This window comes from Danio rerio, chromosome 9 (assembly GCF_052040795.2).
Source record: "Danio rerio strain M-AB ecotype USA chromosome 9, GRCz13ab, whole genome shotgun sequence".
Classification (NCBI taxonomy): Eukaryota; Metazoa; Chordata; class Actinopteri; order Cypriniformes; family Danionidae; genus Danio; species Danio rerio.
The window spans coordinates 38,740,001-38,756,255 of record NC_141029.1 but is presented as its reverse complement, the minus strand read 5'-3'; the positions used below and the strand labels follow the sequence as shown (position 1 = coordinate 38,756,255).

Genomic DNA, 16,255 nt, shown 5'->3' with positions numbered 1-16,255 from the left:
TTTTTTTTTTTTTTTTTTTTGAGAAATTGTAAAACTTTTTTTGAAAGTCAAGTTTACATACAATAAGATTATCATGCCTCTGAAAAAGCTCAGATGATGTGTCAAGGTTTTGGAAGTTTCTGGTTGGCTAATTGACAACATTTAAGTTAATAGGAGGCACAACTGTAGAATAGTATTTAAGTAAAACCTCAAACACACTGCTTCCTTTTGTGACAACATGGGAAAATCAACAAGTTAGAATCAACAAAAATAATAATTTTTGGAGACATGCCTTGTGGTCTGATGGCCCCAAGATTGAACTGTTTGGCCATAATAACTAGTGTTACATTTGGAGGACAAATGGAAAGCTTACAAGCCTAAGAACACCATCTCAACTGTGAATTATGGGGGTTCTAATAGCAACTATAGCATTATGTTGTGAGGCTGTTTTGCTGCAGGAGGGACTGGTCAACTTCACAGCATAGATGGCATCACGAAGAAAGAACATTATGTAGAAATACTGAAGCAATATCTCAAGAAATCAGGCAGGAAATTAAAACTTGGCCACAAATGGGTCTTCTAAACAGACCATGACCCTAAGCATACTGCCAAATTAGTTAAACTGTGCTTTAAGGACAACAGAGTGAATTTTTTGGAGTGGCTATCACAAAACCCTGATCTCAATCTTATAGAAAATTTGTGGGCTAAGTTGAAAAAGCTTGTGCGAGCAAGACAACAAATCTGACTCTGTTACACCAATTCTGTGAGGAGGAATGGGCCAAAATTCCTTCAAACTATTGTAAGAAGCTTGTGGAAGGATACCCAAAACATGTTTAAAAGCAAAGTTAAAAATGACCAAGAAAATGTATGTAAACTTTTGACTATCTAAAAATTAATAAAAAAAATCTCATTATTCTGGCATTTGGCAAATGTAAATCATTTAAGTAATCCTAACGGACCTAAAACAGTAAACTTTTAGTATGATTTAACATCAGACATTTTTTTTTAAATGGTTATGTTCCTTTTAGAGTGTATGTAAACTTTTGGTTTCAACTGTATATGCTGAGCACTGTATAAAATAAGATCCCATTTCTCATTAGAGGAGTAAAAACTATTTTACATGCTTAAAGAAAAGGCTTACCACAACAAAGGTACGGTTGCAGCAGTTCATATTTTTTGTAACAGTTCTAGATTTAGATTGTGCGTGCCATAAAAAAACATAACAGTTTATCTGTTTCTGGTTTCAGCAATGCGTATAAGTCTTCTCCACAAACTCCCAACATCTGAGCCACTGAGGTCTAACAGGAAGAATAACACAGTGCAAAATTCCACCTTCAGATTTAAAGGCACTAATAAAAGGCTATGTTTCTGACAAATGGCAAGCACAATGGGATCTGTGCTCAAACCGAAAGCTCAAGACATGATGAGGTTGTTTACACAAGATGCTTTAACTTCCCTCAAAATCTCAATATTGCTAGAAACCAAAGTGTTAAAGTCCCAATGAACCTGAAGCTGCAATTGTTAATTGTTTTTGTATTGTGATGCAGTTCCTAGAGAGACAGAATATGAAATGAGAAAACAGTGGTCGTGGCTTGCTTTTTCTACTGTGGACTAAATGGATGTAGTAAAGTAGGCATTTAATTCAGAAAGATCAGGAAAGGGGTTTTAGAAGAGTTATTACTACCTAACCGACAACTCCTGCTCACCATTTCTGTTTGTTGTCAAAACTGACTGTTGAATCAGTGTGGGAATAAAACTGAAAACAAACAGAAAGTGCATTTTCAGATTTCAATTAAAGATTACAAGGGCAAACATTTTTATTTTTATTCTTAATGACATGCACAGATGAATTGTTCACCACAAAAAATGGCGATCTGAGCTAACAAAATTAATATGGTTAGTGTTGATTTCTTGGTGAATTTAAAAATAGGGCATTCCAAAAGTATATGTTTAATGTTGTCAGGTACATTTTTTTTTAGAGACTTTAAAGGAAATATTTTTAAATCTAAATCTTAAAAAAAGTACAATAATCAAAAAGTAAACTTAAAACTATTTTAGATTTTAACTTGTGTATTATTTATTTCTGTTGAATGTCTTTTTGATGTCATAATTCATCATCATCATCATCATCATTATTATTATTATTATTATTATTATAGAGAAGGTATATTTATAAAATGTTATTAATTTGATCTAGTTTTGCCATTAAATGGCCAGAGAAGCTGATATTTCAATATATTCAAAGCTCACTCTCTCTGAGCCACTGAGAACATTGTGTTGCATTTAATTAAAGTTTTAAAGCAAATGAGATGAATGTTGGATGAGGCGTTTATAAATTTGTACAGCATATTGAAAAACTGACATGTGGCCTTGTATGGTGACCCATACTTTTGAATCAGTGCTCTGCATTTAAACACACTCACACACACACACACACAATAGTACAAATAAATAAAAGAACAACTCTAAAAACTCCATAACTATCTAAATATATCCACTTACAGTTGAAGAAAAAGTTGTAACATTTTACATATGTAGTATATCTGGAGTGTCAGGAGAACATGTAAATTATCTGCCCTCTTCTAAAAAGCAGCAGCTCATTTGCAATTTAAAGGACACACAAAAATGGCATGGCTAACAGCCATATATATATATATATATATATATATATATATATATATATATATATATATATATATATATATATATATATATATATATATATATATATAAAACTTTCTGGTGTCCCCAGAAGCGGTCTGAGCAATCTTATTATGGAAATGCGCAAAAAATATCAGCTTTAAACCGCTAATAATGAGAGAATGTGTGCTCTCCTCCTGCTACTCTAGTGAGACTCACTGGGCGACGCTCATCGCTTTTAGTGGCACATCAGCTCCACAGACTCTACTCAGTGGGGTTTGGTGATGAACGAGTGTAGCAGAATGTGGACAGTACTTGGGGAATCCTAATGAATTCCACCAGCCGGGGGAGGAGGAGGCCTGTCATTAATATTTCAGAAACTGGTCGCCATCAGGTCGTATTTGTGCATATGTAGGTCATATCTGCCATCATATTAGTATGCCCAGCCACTGTTTAACCCTGCTTAACTGGCATTTTCTGCAACAGCGATGACATTGTGCATGTGTTCCACTGTGTTGTACTGCCTCTTCATTTGGATTTTATCAGTCAAAGAGGCTCAATATAGAATTCTGAGTAATGTTTGTTATTAGCGTCTCCGGTGGCTGGTAAGTGAACTGCAGGTAACGGTTTGTCCTACGCTCATGCAAAATGTACTGAATGTTATTTAGTGCTTCAGTGTACTCAAAGCAAAATTTCTTTTTCATTCTTTGGTGCTGTCCACATTCTGCAGATGCTGTCCACAGGTCTAAGAGTGTCGTTTAGATCAGTGTTTCTCAACCACGTCCCCAACACAGCATGTTTTGGATGTCTCCTTTGTCACACCCATTACAGGTCTTTCAGTCTCTGCTAATGAGCTGATGATCTAAATCAGGTGTGTTTGGTTAAGGAGACATGGAAAATGTACAGGGCTGGTGGGCCTCCAGGAACGTGGTTAAGAAACACTGGTTTAAATAATTATATGAATATGTTGTGTGCACTTTTTTTCTCTTTAACAAAATAAGCATAAGTAAAATGACAGCAGTAAGAAAATGGCAGTTAATAAAGTATCTGATCATACCATTATTGATATTTGCTCATGCTCTCTGATTCAAAGGCATGATGGGGTGAAGTTACGTTTATAGTTTTGATTATAAAGTATATTTGTGACTATATACACAGTAAAGCTGTGGGATGTGATCCTTGCTAGGGTTGGGTCGATAGACGATGCCATTGCCGATGGCTGATAGACATCACTATGCTGAGCCGGCATCGCGATTCTTCGCTCTGTCCCCGTCTTAGCAGCAACCTACATGTAAAAAATACATACTTATTGCTGCATTTACACAGACACATCTTCGTTTTGAAATATCATTTTAGAATGAAAATGATGCACGTCTACACTGGCATTTTATTCCACGCTATACTACACATCGGGTTGGACTGTTTATCAAGGATATACCGCTGGATGGCGTCTCACAATAGTTGTTAAACATGATATTTAATTAATCTTGTCTCTATCTAATGACTCTTCTGTCTTTTAAATCTGTCAGGTAATGTGTCACAGCATCAGCACACTGCTTCAATCTTTCACCTTCACACTTCTAACATAACTTAGTAATCTTAGTGAAAACCTGGTTTCTGTTGGTTGTTCACCTTTACCAACCACGCTATTATAACAACACCGATCACTCTGCCTGTACATGCCGGAGTCCTGTGTAAAAAGTGATTGACGGGTGGTAATTTGTGTGTAACTTAGCTTTATTTATGATTTGGTTTGGAGTAAAACAAAGATCATGTGGGCCAGGTAGTAGTTGAAACTGTAGGCAACAAATAATTAATTAGTTAAATTAATTATTCATAGATAATAATTTGATTTGATTTATAACATAAACTATAAATCAACTACAAACTATATTTCGATTTATAGTTGATTTAATTATTAAAATTGCTATTAAATTTCTTAGATGTTGTGTGTGTGTGTGTGTGTGTGTGTATATACTGTATATATATATATATATATATATATATATATATATATATATATATATATATATATATATATATATATATATATATATATATATATATATACTGCTCAAAAAAATAAAGGAAACACTTGGAGTTATATTAAGTTGTTTAAGTGTTTTTTTGAGCAGGCAATAGAGCTTTTGAAAAGTTTTTTCTGAGATTTTTCCATACTACCTATCCTAAAGATGAGTGTATAAGGAATTGGAAGCATCTGTAATGGCCAGTTTAAAATAAGTCTACGTTAGCAGTTTTTTTTTTTTGCGTCTTCCTGCATGGTGCCCAAGTTTCCTATAGAGGCATTTTTTTTGGGACCACCAGGAACAATAGCTGGAAGCAGTGGGTCATGTTCCCCTTTCCTCTCTAGAAGGCTAGTATGAAGAGCTCTTCTGTGGGCTTTTTATTGTGCCCATACAGAGGTTTTATGAATCCCAACACAATTCAAAATTAGCTTAGTTGTTTACATTTCAAATCTGATTTGGTTTCATTCTCATTTATCTGCTGTGTTTATCTGAATTAAATGCACTATATAAATGTAGTCTTTAATTTACACCTCTTAATTAATAAGTATCACCAATTAGCTTTTAGCATTTTACATTAAATAAAATGTAATTTACAATAAACATAAAGTAATTGGCAAGCTTCACTGCTTAGTACATATTTTGCATGATTTTGAATTGACTTTTAAATGTGACGTACAAACAAGCATCACTCACTCAATATGATTACTTATAAGAAGTTATTCATTATAAGTGGTTAGTGGTTCTGCTCAGCTGTAGATGTTGCAGAGGGTGGAAAAGACCAGTACTAGTCATCAATATAAATCCAATATAAAGCAAAATTTCACTTTCTTAAATGGGTGTTTTCCCTGGTGTTACAAATGCCCCAAAGAGAAAGATTAAAATAAAACAAAAAGCTGCTCTTTAAAATGTAATGAAGTAGGGTGTGATTTTAATGTTATTGTAAATCATCTTTGCATATGGTGCTTTAGTAAAATGTGATAATGAGTTTCTGGAGGAAATCTAGCAAAAAAAGTAATTTCCTCTTATTGGTGCTCAGAAGCAAACCTTTTTAAAATATGGGGATTTTTTGCTAATAATTGTAATAGTTTTTTCTATAATTTGCATCTAAATTATGTGGAATTAATTTAAGCAGTACGTCATATGGATTACCAGTAAAGTTAAAGCATACAAAATGGCTATATAAATGTCATAAAATAAAAAATATAAATAAATATAAAATAAATATATATTTTTTTAAATATGAGAAATGTAAGAAATTCTTACCACTAGCATAAATAATATAAGTACTTGCATTAATACTGTAATTATGGATGCAAGCATGTAAATTTATTTTCATTTAATGATTTAAGAACCATAATCTAAATAAAGGTTTAAATGCACATCTGTCTTTGTGTTGTTTTTTTTCAGCTTCTCCAAAATAGTTTTGTTTGTCCGCAGGTGGTGGCAGCTTGTCTGTGGATGTCTTGTGGTTTACCTGAAGAAGACAATTATAGACATGGCAGCCAATAAGAGCAAGGCTCAGAGCTCCCTCGCCCTACACAAGGTCATCATGGTCGGCAGTGGAGGCGTAGGAAAGTCTGCCCTCACACTTCAGTTTATGTATGATGAGGTAAGTCGGTAGGGTTTTTTTAACACGCATAAGCAGTTTTCAAGGAAATGTTAGTAATCTAAAAAAAAAAAAAAAATGAAAGACAGTAATGCTCTTAGTTTTTAACTTTATAATTACCACTAAAAAAAACTAAAGGAGCCAATTACTTCTGTCATTACTTTGAAATAATACCCATTACTGTTGTAGCCAGACTTTTTTTCTCCAACTTTGTAAAATTTGTCCTATACTTGTTGTTTTATTAAAATTACAAGACTGAACATTTCTGAGTATTTATAGGATGAATTCAGTTCAATTGGGGTGCCATTTTTGGTAATCTCCAAAAGTATCCCAACTGACCTGAATTCACCTTTAGAAGTACTCTTAACCATTTAGATAACAGTTAAATCTTGTAATTTGCCTTTAACAGACATGACGATCATATAGATCATATGAATTATAAAAGGCATTCTATTTAGGCATGTTTTTTTTTTCAAACAAGTTTTTTTACTTTGTATTGGAATTCATAATTGTGATATTTATTTTACAAAGAAATGATAAGAATATCAATCTATTTTGAGTTTATATAATTATCTACAATAGTTTGTATAATCTATAATTGTCTACACGTTTTGTGATTGTCTGTGAAAGTGTTCACTGTATTCATAAGTTTTCTGTATTCTATCAAATCAGATCTAGTCATTCGTGGATTTTGATTTTATATTGGCTGCATAGGATCATTAGTCAGTGTATTAAATTTTTTCAAAATAATTTCCAAAATTCACAATGATTTAATTTACTAAAATGTTCTGCTTCAAACCATATTATTGTTATTTAAAACTAGTACACCATGCTCTTCACTTGCACTTATTATCAGCATTTTGTTTAGAGGTTTTTCTGCATTTAAACCCCACTGATTTTTCACTGGCGACGAGTAGAGTGAACTCACAGAATCACCCCCTGTTGTTAGATGGTGCTTAATGAACTCGCAAGTCATAAAAGAAAAGGGAAATAAACTCTGCATTAATCCTATTTGCACAACAACTCCCTCTTGCTGACATTATTGTAGCTGCTCTTGGGTTTATCATGGAGCTCTTTGTGTTCAGACACCAATGAAAAAGCAGCTCATCCTGCCTCCCTGGATCATCTTCACTGAATGAAAGTGAAACTTCTCGCCTAGTGCGTTTTGCACTTGAGTGCATCCAAGTGGTGTTTATTCTAACTTCAGCTGATCCAGGTGTGCCAATCTCATCGGTGGAGCAGTTTTTGATGTATTTAAAAAAACAAAAAAAAGAAACAAAAACTTCATTATTCACTTCATGCATTCCAGGGTCTGTAAATGTTTTTAAAGGGTCATATAATGATTTTATAGTTTACAAAGTTAAAATGTAAATAAATAATTATTTAAATGCTGTTACATATAATATCATGTTTGTATAAACACTATAAATGAGGAGGACTTCTCTCCTCCTGAATCCCGGGGCTGAATGCAGACACAGTGCTGTAGCTACAGTTGGTCGCGATTCCAACCTTTAGCCCTGAAGGATTGTAATCTCTGAAGGATTTTAAACATAGGTGAACACAGCAGCACAGATAGTCAATGTGTCTGAATGGTGACAAACTCAGCTGATAAAAGACAAAGTCGCTGTATCGGTAGCCCTGACAGCATTTTGGAGATTGTGTCAAAGCAGCTTAACATAGAAGATTGAGTAAATTAAAACTGTGTCAGTCCAATTTTCAGAGTTAGTTCAGTGCGGTTAACTACCTGGGGTTTTCACTGCCGAAAGTCCAAACACTGAGAGACAAATGCGTCAATGTGCAACTCCACAAGTTCCAAACCAAGCAAGCCAATGGCGAGGAACAAAACTTCACCAATTGACGAAAGTTGAGGAAAAAAACCTTGGGAGAACCCAGACTCAGTTGTGGACGATCATTTCTCCGCTGGCCGACCTTCTTGTGCAGAGCTGCGGTCTAGTTGCTGGATGCTGGAGAACGCTGGACGTGCGAGTAGGTCACTGACGGGTGTACAGGCTGGTCCACAAGATCAACGCGGAGACTTGTCTGTCACTGGGGTCTTTTAGGAATCTGTCTCATGCTCTAAACCCCTCCATGACCGCCACAGTATCTGCTCAAGATACAGCCTGGTCCAGGCTTATGGAGACCTCTAGAAGTCCTATGGTTAGCACAGTCTCTTCACTGGACTTGAATCACATCAATGGCGCTGCACAATCTCTAGAGGCCTTGGGATGAGTATCCCTAGGTGGAAATAGAGAACAAAGTAGATAATTAGCGTGGCTGCTGTTCATAGTGCATTTAAACAAGAGAGTATTAAATACACATCTAATTTTATGAAATAGTCTAAATACTAAGAATTGCTTTAATGGCCATTCTAGATGTTATACAATAATGATAGTTATGCTTTTAAGATGCTTTTATTCTGTGTTTTATTCATGGTTTACTTACTTTACCATTGATTTATAATTTCTTATCTTCTGTGCATTAGTTTGTGGAAGATTATGAGCCCACAAAGGCCGACAGCTACAGAAAGAAAGTGGTGTTGGATGGAGAGGAGGTGCAGATTGACATTTTGGACACAGCTGGTCAGGAAGACTACGCGGCCATCCGGGACAATTATTTCCGAAGCGGAGAGGGCTTCCTTTTGGTCTTCTCCATAACAGAGCATGAGTCTTTCACGGCCACAGCAGAATTCAGGTCAGTAGTATCGCGCTGTTCCGGCCATTGCAACCATAAGCTCGCATAATTAGAAAATTGGATCTCCTATTGTGACCTAGAATAGTCGGAAAATGGGATCACTCAACATTAAATGTGTTCGTGTGTGTTTACAGGGAGCAGATCCTGCGGGTTAAAGCCGAGGAGGATAAGATTCCGCTGCTTTTGGTTGGAAATAAGTCAGACCTTGAGGATCGGAGGCAGGTTTCTGTAGACGAAGCGAGGGGGAAAGCTGAAGAGTGGGCTGTGCAGTATGTAGAGACTTCAGCCAAAACACGAGCCAATGTGGACAAGGTATTATTTATTATATTATTACTTGTTTTAAGATGTGTTTTATTTCATTTAATCTTTTTTATGTTGTTTTGATGTTTTGTTTCTCATATTTAGTAGTTTAGAAACGCATTGCTCCACTACATACGTTTTTGTGAGACGCAATGTGCTGAATCCAGGTTTAGATTATTTTCTGTGTCGCAGTGTTATATTCGAATTCTAAAGAAATATTCTTATCGATGTATGCAAGTGTCAATATTTGAATGACTAGAGCTGCTGTTGCAGGAATTACATTAGGTTTTTACTCTTTAAAGTAAGGGTTCACTCAAATGAAAATCGTGTTTTATTTATGCACCCTCATGTTGTTCAATATCCATTTACTTAATTTATATTTATTACTAAATGCATTGATGCAGGCTAAACAAGTAGTGACAGAAAAGACCTTTAATGAAACCCATTACATCACGAATAACCTACCACAACTTCTTCCTTCACCATTATATTATATTTTAAAATTATATTTTACAGAAAAACCTAAATGCTTTCATACATATGATTTGGATGACACAAGAGGCAATCTCTCTGTAATCAATCCAAATTTAGGACTAATCTACCAGCAAAACAAAATGTATTAACTGTGCCATGTGTGTCCAGAACCATGGGTTGTGATCCGTACAAATCACAGATAAACCATGATCCATTACACCCCTAATACTTAAGAATGCTCTAACACACAAAATCCAGAAGTATGTATGACCTAACAGGAAAATTACTTAATATAGTTCTGCTATACTCCTGCAATATGTTTGCTTGTAATAATAATAATAACAATAATAATAATAATAAGAGAGTTTTTATCATATATTAATGCAAAAATTCAGTTTATATTTGTATTATTCAGAATAGTTTTTGCCATGAAGATGGCAATGAAGCTGACATGACATTACGTAAAATATGCAATGGAATACAATATTTTGTGATATATTAGAAAAAATTATCTTAATACTTTAGCATTTTGTATTTATGTCCTGCATAACACTAGTTTTGGGACTTTTAGGAGAGAGACAAATATCTCTCAGATTGGATTAAAACACATTCATTTATGTTTGAAAAAGGAACAGTTTAAGTGATATTTCACTTTTAATAGGCATGCTGGTAATAAAAGTGAATGTCAACTATTATTTTGTAATGAACCTATTGCACTTGTTATCTTTTATAGTTGTATTATTTCAAGCTTGTTGCAAACTTGTTTTATTTGTATTTTTTATTTATATGCAAGTATTTATTTCTTTACAATAATGCTTTTATCAAACTTAATTAATTAAATTAATAAACCATTATCTTATCCTCTCTCTCACACTCACTCAAATTCAAACTTGATTTATTGACATCACAATGTTACATGTATATTGCCAAAGCAATGGAGATGTTTATGTTGAACAGACCATATGAAAAAAATGACAATATTAGTAGTAGTAAGAAAAACTAACAAACAAAAAACAATAATTAACACTATATTTGACAGTCAACATTTTAGGATAAAAAAATAGTAATAAATTATAATTACATTATATTTAACAGTCAACATTTTATGATTTACATAACAAATTCTCTCTCTCTCTCTCTCTCTCTCTCTCTCTTTCTCTCATTCTCTCTTTTGTTTGATGAAAATATTTTCTTTCTATTGGATATTTAAATTTTCTATTATTTGGTTTTAACAATCTTGTCGTACTGTGCAGTAATGAACGCTCTGTTTTTCCAAAGGTATTTTTTGATCTAATGAGGGAAGTCCGAGCTAAAAAGATGTCAGAAAATAAGGACAAAAATGGAAAGGGAAAAAATAAGAAGAATAAGAAGAGCTTCAAAGAGCGATGCTGTTTACTTTGAACAGCACTTGGACTTTTCCCAACCAATCCTTTCGCAACTCTGTGGAAAACTCCATCAGAGGCCCCTTTTATTTCTTTCAAATCAAAACTTGACTAGTATATCGTTGTACAGGCCAAGGCAAGCCTTTTATTCTCTCAATTCATTTTAGGTAACTTGACTAAGATTGAATGGTATGCATACTTTTTAACAGACGATGACCACTATATGGCTACTGGTTCAAGACTGTGGCACTTTAGGATTTTTGTCAAATGTAGTTGGCCACTGTGTGCCAAACACTAACTTCATTCTTCTGTGATTTAACTTTTCGTCACAGTTTTATGTAAGAATCCACTTTAGTAGACAGTGTTAGGCTAGTGATCAAAAGTTTGGAGTCAGTAAAATGTTTGTAAAAGCGGTCTGTTCTAAATACCAGAGCTGCAATTATTTGATCACAAATACTATTAAAATGTTAAAGCTGTGAATTATAATTTCATATATAATTGTATAAATATTCATTTTCTTTTTGGCTTAGTCCCATTATTAATTTGGAATGAACCACCAACTTATCCAGCATATGTTTTACGCAGTGGATGCTTTTCCAGCTTCAACCCAACCCTGGGAAACATTTGCATAAATATTTTTCAAATAATTTCATACATTTTATGAATAATTGTATTTGTTCTTGGAATTCAAAGCTGAATTTTTAGCATCATTACTTCGGTATTCACAGGGTGTCTGCGGGGTCCTAAAATGTCTTAAATTTTCATAACTAAATTTTAGGCCTTAAAAAAATCTTAAAGTCACTGAAATTTTGACTTGTAGGTCATAAATAATTATAAACAGGTTTTAATTTGCCTTTGTCTATCTAATCAGGTCAACATGCATAAAAACTTTTAACAAAACTCTATTTATAACTCTGTTTACTAATATGGTTTAATTATCGTCACTGCAATAATGTTTGTTTAAAAGTTCTATGTGTATTTACAGAATAGTCTATATATGGTAAGGGCACTGACCTGGACAGACTGTCATGCACACATTTAGTTTATTATACATTTGAAATATTTGTATGTAAATTGCGTATGCATACAACTAGGGTTTGCTTGTTTTGAGAATTTATTTAAAACTTAAATAAGTTATAAGCCTAAGAACTAAGCTATTATAATATAATTTATAATTGAAAGTCCTGTGTAACTCTGAAAGTTAATTTATAAAGGTCTTAAATTTGACTTTGTGAAACCTGCTGAAACCATGATTCAGCTTCACATGAACCCTTAGAATTTGTAGTATCATGATCCATTGTTTTTTTATAATAAATTAATATTGGTACTCAGTCATTCATAATAATTCGTTAAATTCCTCAGTTAATCATTTAACACACTTTCAGAATCAGACTCTTTATTGTGAAAAAAAATAGTGTTTTCCCTTCTTTTCGGTGCAAGTTTTACTTATCTATATCAACATTAATAGAAGCAAGTAGGAATAAGTTATTAAAAAAAAGTAAGTAAAAGATACCAATAGCAATAGTATTAAAGATAATATCCAATTATTATGCATAGAGACTGCACTTTATACATTTGTCTTTTTAGCATTTTTAAATAAAAATAAAGTTCAAAATAACAGCATTTTAAAAAAAAATCAAATGAAGTATTTGTTCTTCCTTAAGAATCAGAATCTGTTTTATTGCCAAGTGTGCTTTAAACACACAAAGAATTTGTTTTGGCTACAGAAGCTTCCAGTGACAACATGAAAATAACTATGAGAAAAGGTGACAAACATAAGACAGAGATGCAAGTACTTTACAAAAGTACTTTAACTACATTTTATTGGTACTATTGAATGGTACTGTATCATGGCTTGACAAAAATATGAAGCAGCACTGATAGTAATAATAAATGTTTTTTGAACAACAGATTATCAAATTAGAATAATTTCATGTGACCATTGAGGACTAATTTAAAAAAAAGTTATTATTCGCTTTAAAATATTTTATATATATATATATATATATATATATATATATATATATATATATATATATATATATATATATATATATATATATATATTTATATATATATATATATATATATATATATATTTATATATATATATATATATATATATATATATATATATATATATATATATATATATATATATATATATATATATATATTTTTTTTTGCAATATCATTGTACTATTTAGACATTTTTACATTTTATACTGTATTCCGGATCAAATAAATGCAGCATAGATGAGCAGAATAGACTTCTTTTAAAACATTGAATATTTATATTGTTCCCAAACTTTTGACAGGTGCTGTATACGCTCTCTCTTTTTATTGCACGCCATGAGTATTTTTGTGTTTGGTTTTCTCAGATTTAATCATTTTATTTCAATACCTGTTGAGACCATCATTGTATAGAAAGCCAGAAGTAATTTTGTAGATCAAGAGTAAGTGGTAGTACCATAGTTTTCAACTATGAATGAGTCCATTGAAAGCACACATGGTATCGAGGACAGTGTTGAAACAAGGACTAATAGTGCCATCTGGTGGTTGAAAATCTTTCAGGAAGTCCTCATGCCTGACCACAAGTGACTAAACGGCTGTGAACTGATCTGCCTTTATGCTTTCACGTTTTCTTGAAATATTTTTGTACATTTGCAACACTGTCTTATGAGAAGAATGTATTTTGTGTGAAAATGTGCCAACGAGCTTTATGACTAAACAAATGGCTTTGCATCATTTTCAGACTAAACACGTTTGATTTTTGTGTTTGTTTCGAGAGTTTTACACCAGTACTTTAAACCTGCTCTTTTATATACGAATCTCACCTAACATAGACTGCAAATTCTATTGTAGTTTTTTTCCACTGGCTTTCAGAAGAACAAAAAAACTTCTCAAGTATGTTGCCAAATAAACATTTTTTTCTTCCTTTGGATCTTACTTCTTTCTTCACTTCTTGGATTCACTGAATTTGGTGTGTTGTTGGTGCCTAGGATGGAAATCCAACCAATAAAATAAACCTCATGAACTTTATGCAGAAAATCATATGGAGTCACCCTGTGTTAATAGCATTTGAACTTTTATTCAAAGGAAATTATTGGTAGTCATAATAATGTAGGTTTTTTTTTTGTTTTTGTTTTTTTAGAATTGTTGTTCATTGATGAGGATGATGATAATAACCATAATAATAATTATTATTGTGTTTTATTATTAAACATATCATGATGCTTTTATTACTAATTTAGTTTTTCATAATAGAGCTTATTATTATTATTATTATTAATTGTATTAAAAATAATAATAATAATTATTATTAATTGTATTAATATTTATGGCACTTCTGTGTGGAGTTTGCATGTTTTCCTTGTGTTCATGTGAGTTTCCTCTGGGTGCTCCGGTCCCCCCACCCCCCCACCCCCAAGTCCAAAGACATGCACTATTTGTGAATTGGGTATAAGCTAAATTGTCCATAGTGTATGTATGCGAATGAGTGTATGGGTGTTTCCCAGTATTGGTTGCAGCTGGAAAGGGTTACTTAAATATTTGTATTATCATTATCATTAAACAATTTGCTTTTTGAGAAATTTGTTGATTATCATATGGACAAATTAAATAAACAAAGGGTGTCACAATATGAAAATATGAATATTTATAAAAATATGAAAATTAATTTTATGAAATGTTTACAAAATACATTGTGTACAGTATTGCTTTTACATAATTGATATGAGTGCATATTACACTATTCTGAGGATGCAGACAGAAACAGCAGTGTGAAAAGATCAAATCTTGAAAGTGTGTTATGTATAATTTTTGTTTAGCATTTTTTTTTGTTATGTGGACCTGTAAAAATTAATATTTATAAAGTTTTATATTTTAATAACATTAATAATACATTTTTAATCAAACATTTACCGTCTAAATACAGTGATACATGATCCGAGTGCTGATATTGCTATCAGCTAATCAGATTTGAGAACCAGATGGAAGTGTTGTATAAATGAGCAATATCACACTTGTAGCAGTGCGATATGGCTGTATATCAATGTTTGATGGCATAAACAAGTACATTGGCTTTGCCAGGCCTATTTTAGGGGTGTAGCCCCCCCTATTTTTCGACTCAGCCCTCTAAACCTTTCTGATTAGCTTATAAACTGTACATGAAATTATCACCTCAGTCCCCTTTCAATTTGATAAGAAAACAGCGGCAGAATTCGCCTCCTCTCCTTTTGTTTTTTTATTTGATCAACAAACCACAGCCGTGGACAGCAAGAAAACGAGGTGTGTGTTTGATAAATTATAATATCTGCTTATTTGCAGTTCTTTGATATAGATAACCTTGTATCACCTGTATCTCAATGTCACGGAGGAGCAGTCAGGTTTTCTTGGCAGTAACCTCATCAGCACAGCTGTTTCCTCCAGCGATAAATGTAACTCTTATCCAACATTTTCCTATTTTTGTTTCAAAATGAACTACAAATATTGAATACTTTACAGTTCGTGTGGCATTAACTATACCATACAGTCTTGCACAGAAAATATTAAACACAGGGAGGGACAGAAGCACTTAGAGAATGTATACTCATTTTAACTGTCACTGAGTAACTGACAGAAATGGAAAAATCAAGTGTTGTGTAGTATTAAAAAATGCTTCTTATTTATTATTATCATTCAGAGAATAAAATATTTGATTAGCCTTATTAGCCTTAGTTTAAAAAAAAAAAAGAAAAAAAAAAAAAAAATATATATATATATATATATATATATATATATATATATATATATATATATATATATATATATATATATATATATATGTGTTTCATTTAATTAGAAAAGTGGCAGTTTATTTGCTATTGAATGCACTTGAATATACTGTAGAAAGTGGTTTTTACTACAGTAAGCAGGTGGGTTGAGCCTATTATTATTATTTTTTTTTTACCTTAAAAGGAGCTGAGCCCCCCCTAAAATGAAAATCCTAAAATCGCCCCTGATAGTTTAAAAAAATCAAAGCATCTAAAATCCTGTTGTATGAGGAACTACTTTCTTCCGCCATTCCTTCACATCTGCTGCCGCTGACATCAGAACAGCAGAAACCGTTGCTAATTTCAACAACGTCACTTTAGAGCAACCGTCTTTGCTCTGCT

At 32.7% G+C, this 16,255-nt stretch overlaps 1 protein-coding gene across 6 annotated transcripts in view; it reads left to right on the top strand.

The window, feature by feature from the left end:
* The window catches only part of ralba (RAS like proto-oncogene Ba), a 142,941-nt gene that overhangs the window by 16,582 nt on the left and 110,104 nt on the right, over positions 1–16,255 (top strand). For 2 of the 6 annotated variants that reach the window (XM_087266325.2, XM_087266322.1), the window contains exons 2-4: positions 6,084–6,255; positions 8,735–8,943; positions 9,078–9,255. In XM_087266325.2, the coding sequence (XP_087122451.1) occupies positions 6,142–6,255; positions 8,735–8,943; positions 9,078–9,255 (501 nt within the window). In that variant the 5' untranslated portion in view covers positions 6,084–6,141. 6 annotated transcript variants of the gene reach the window in all.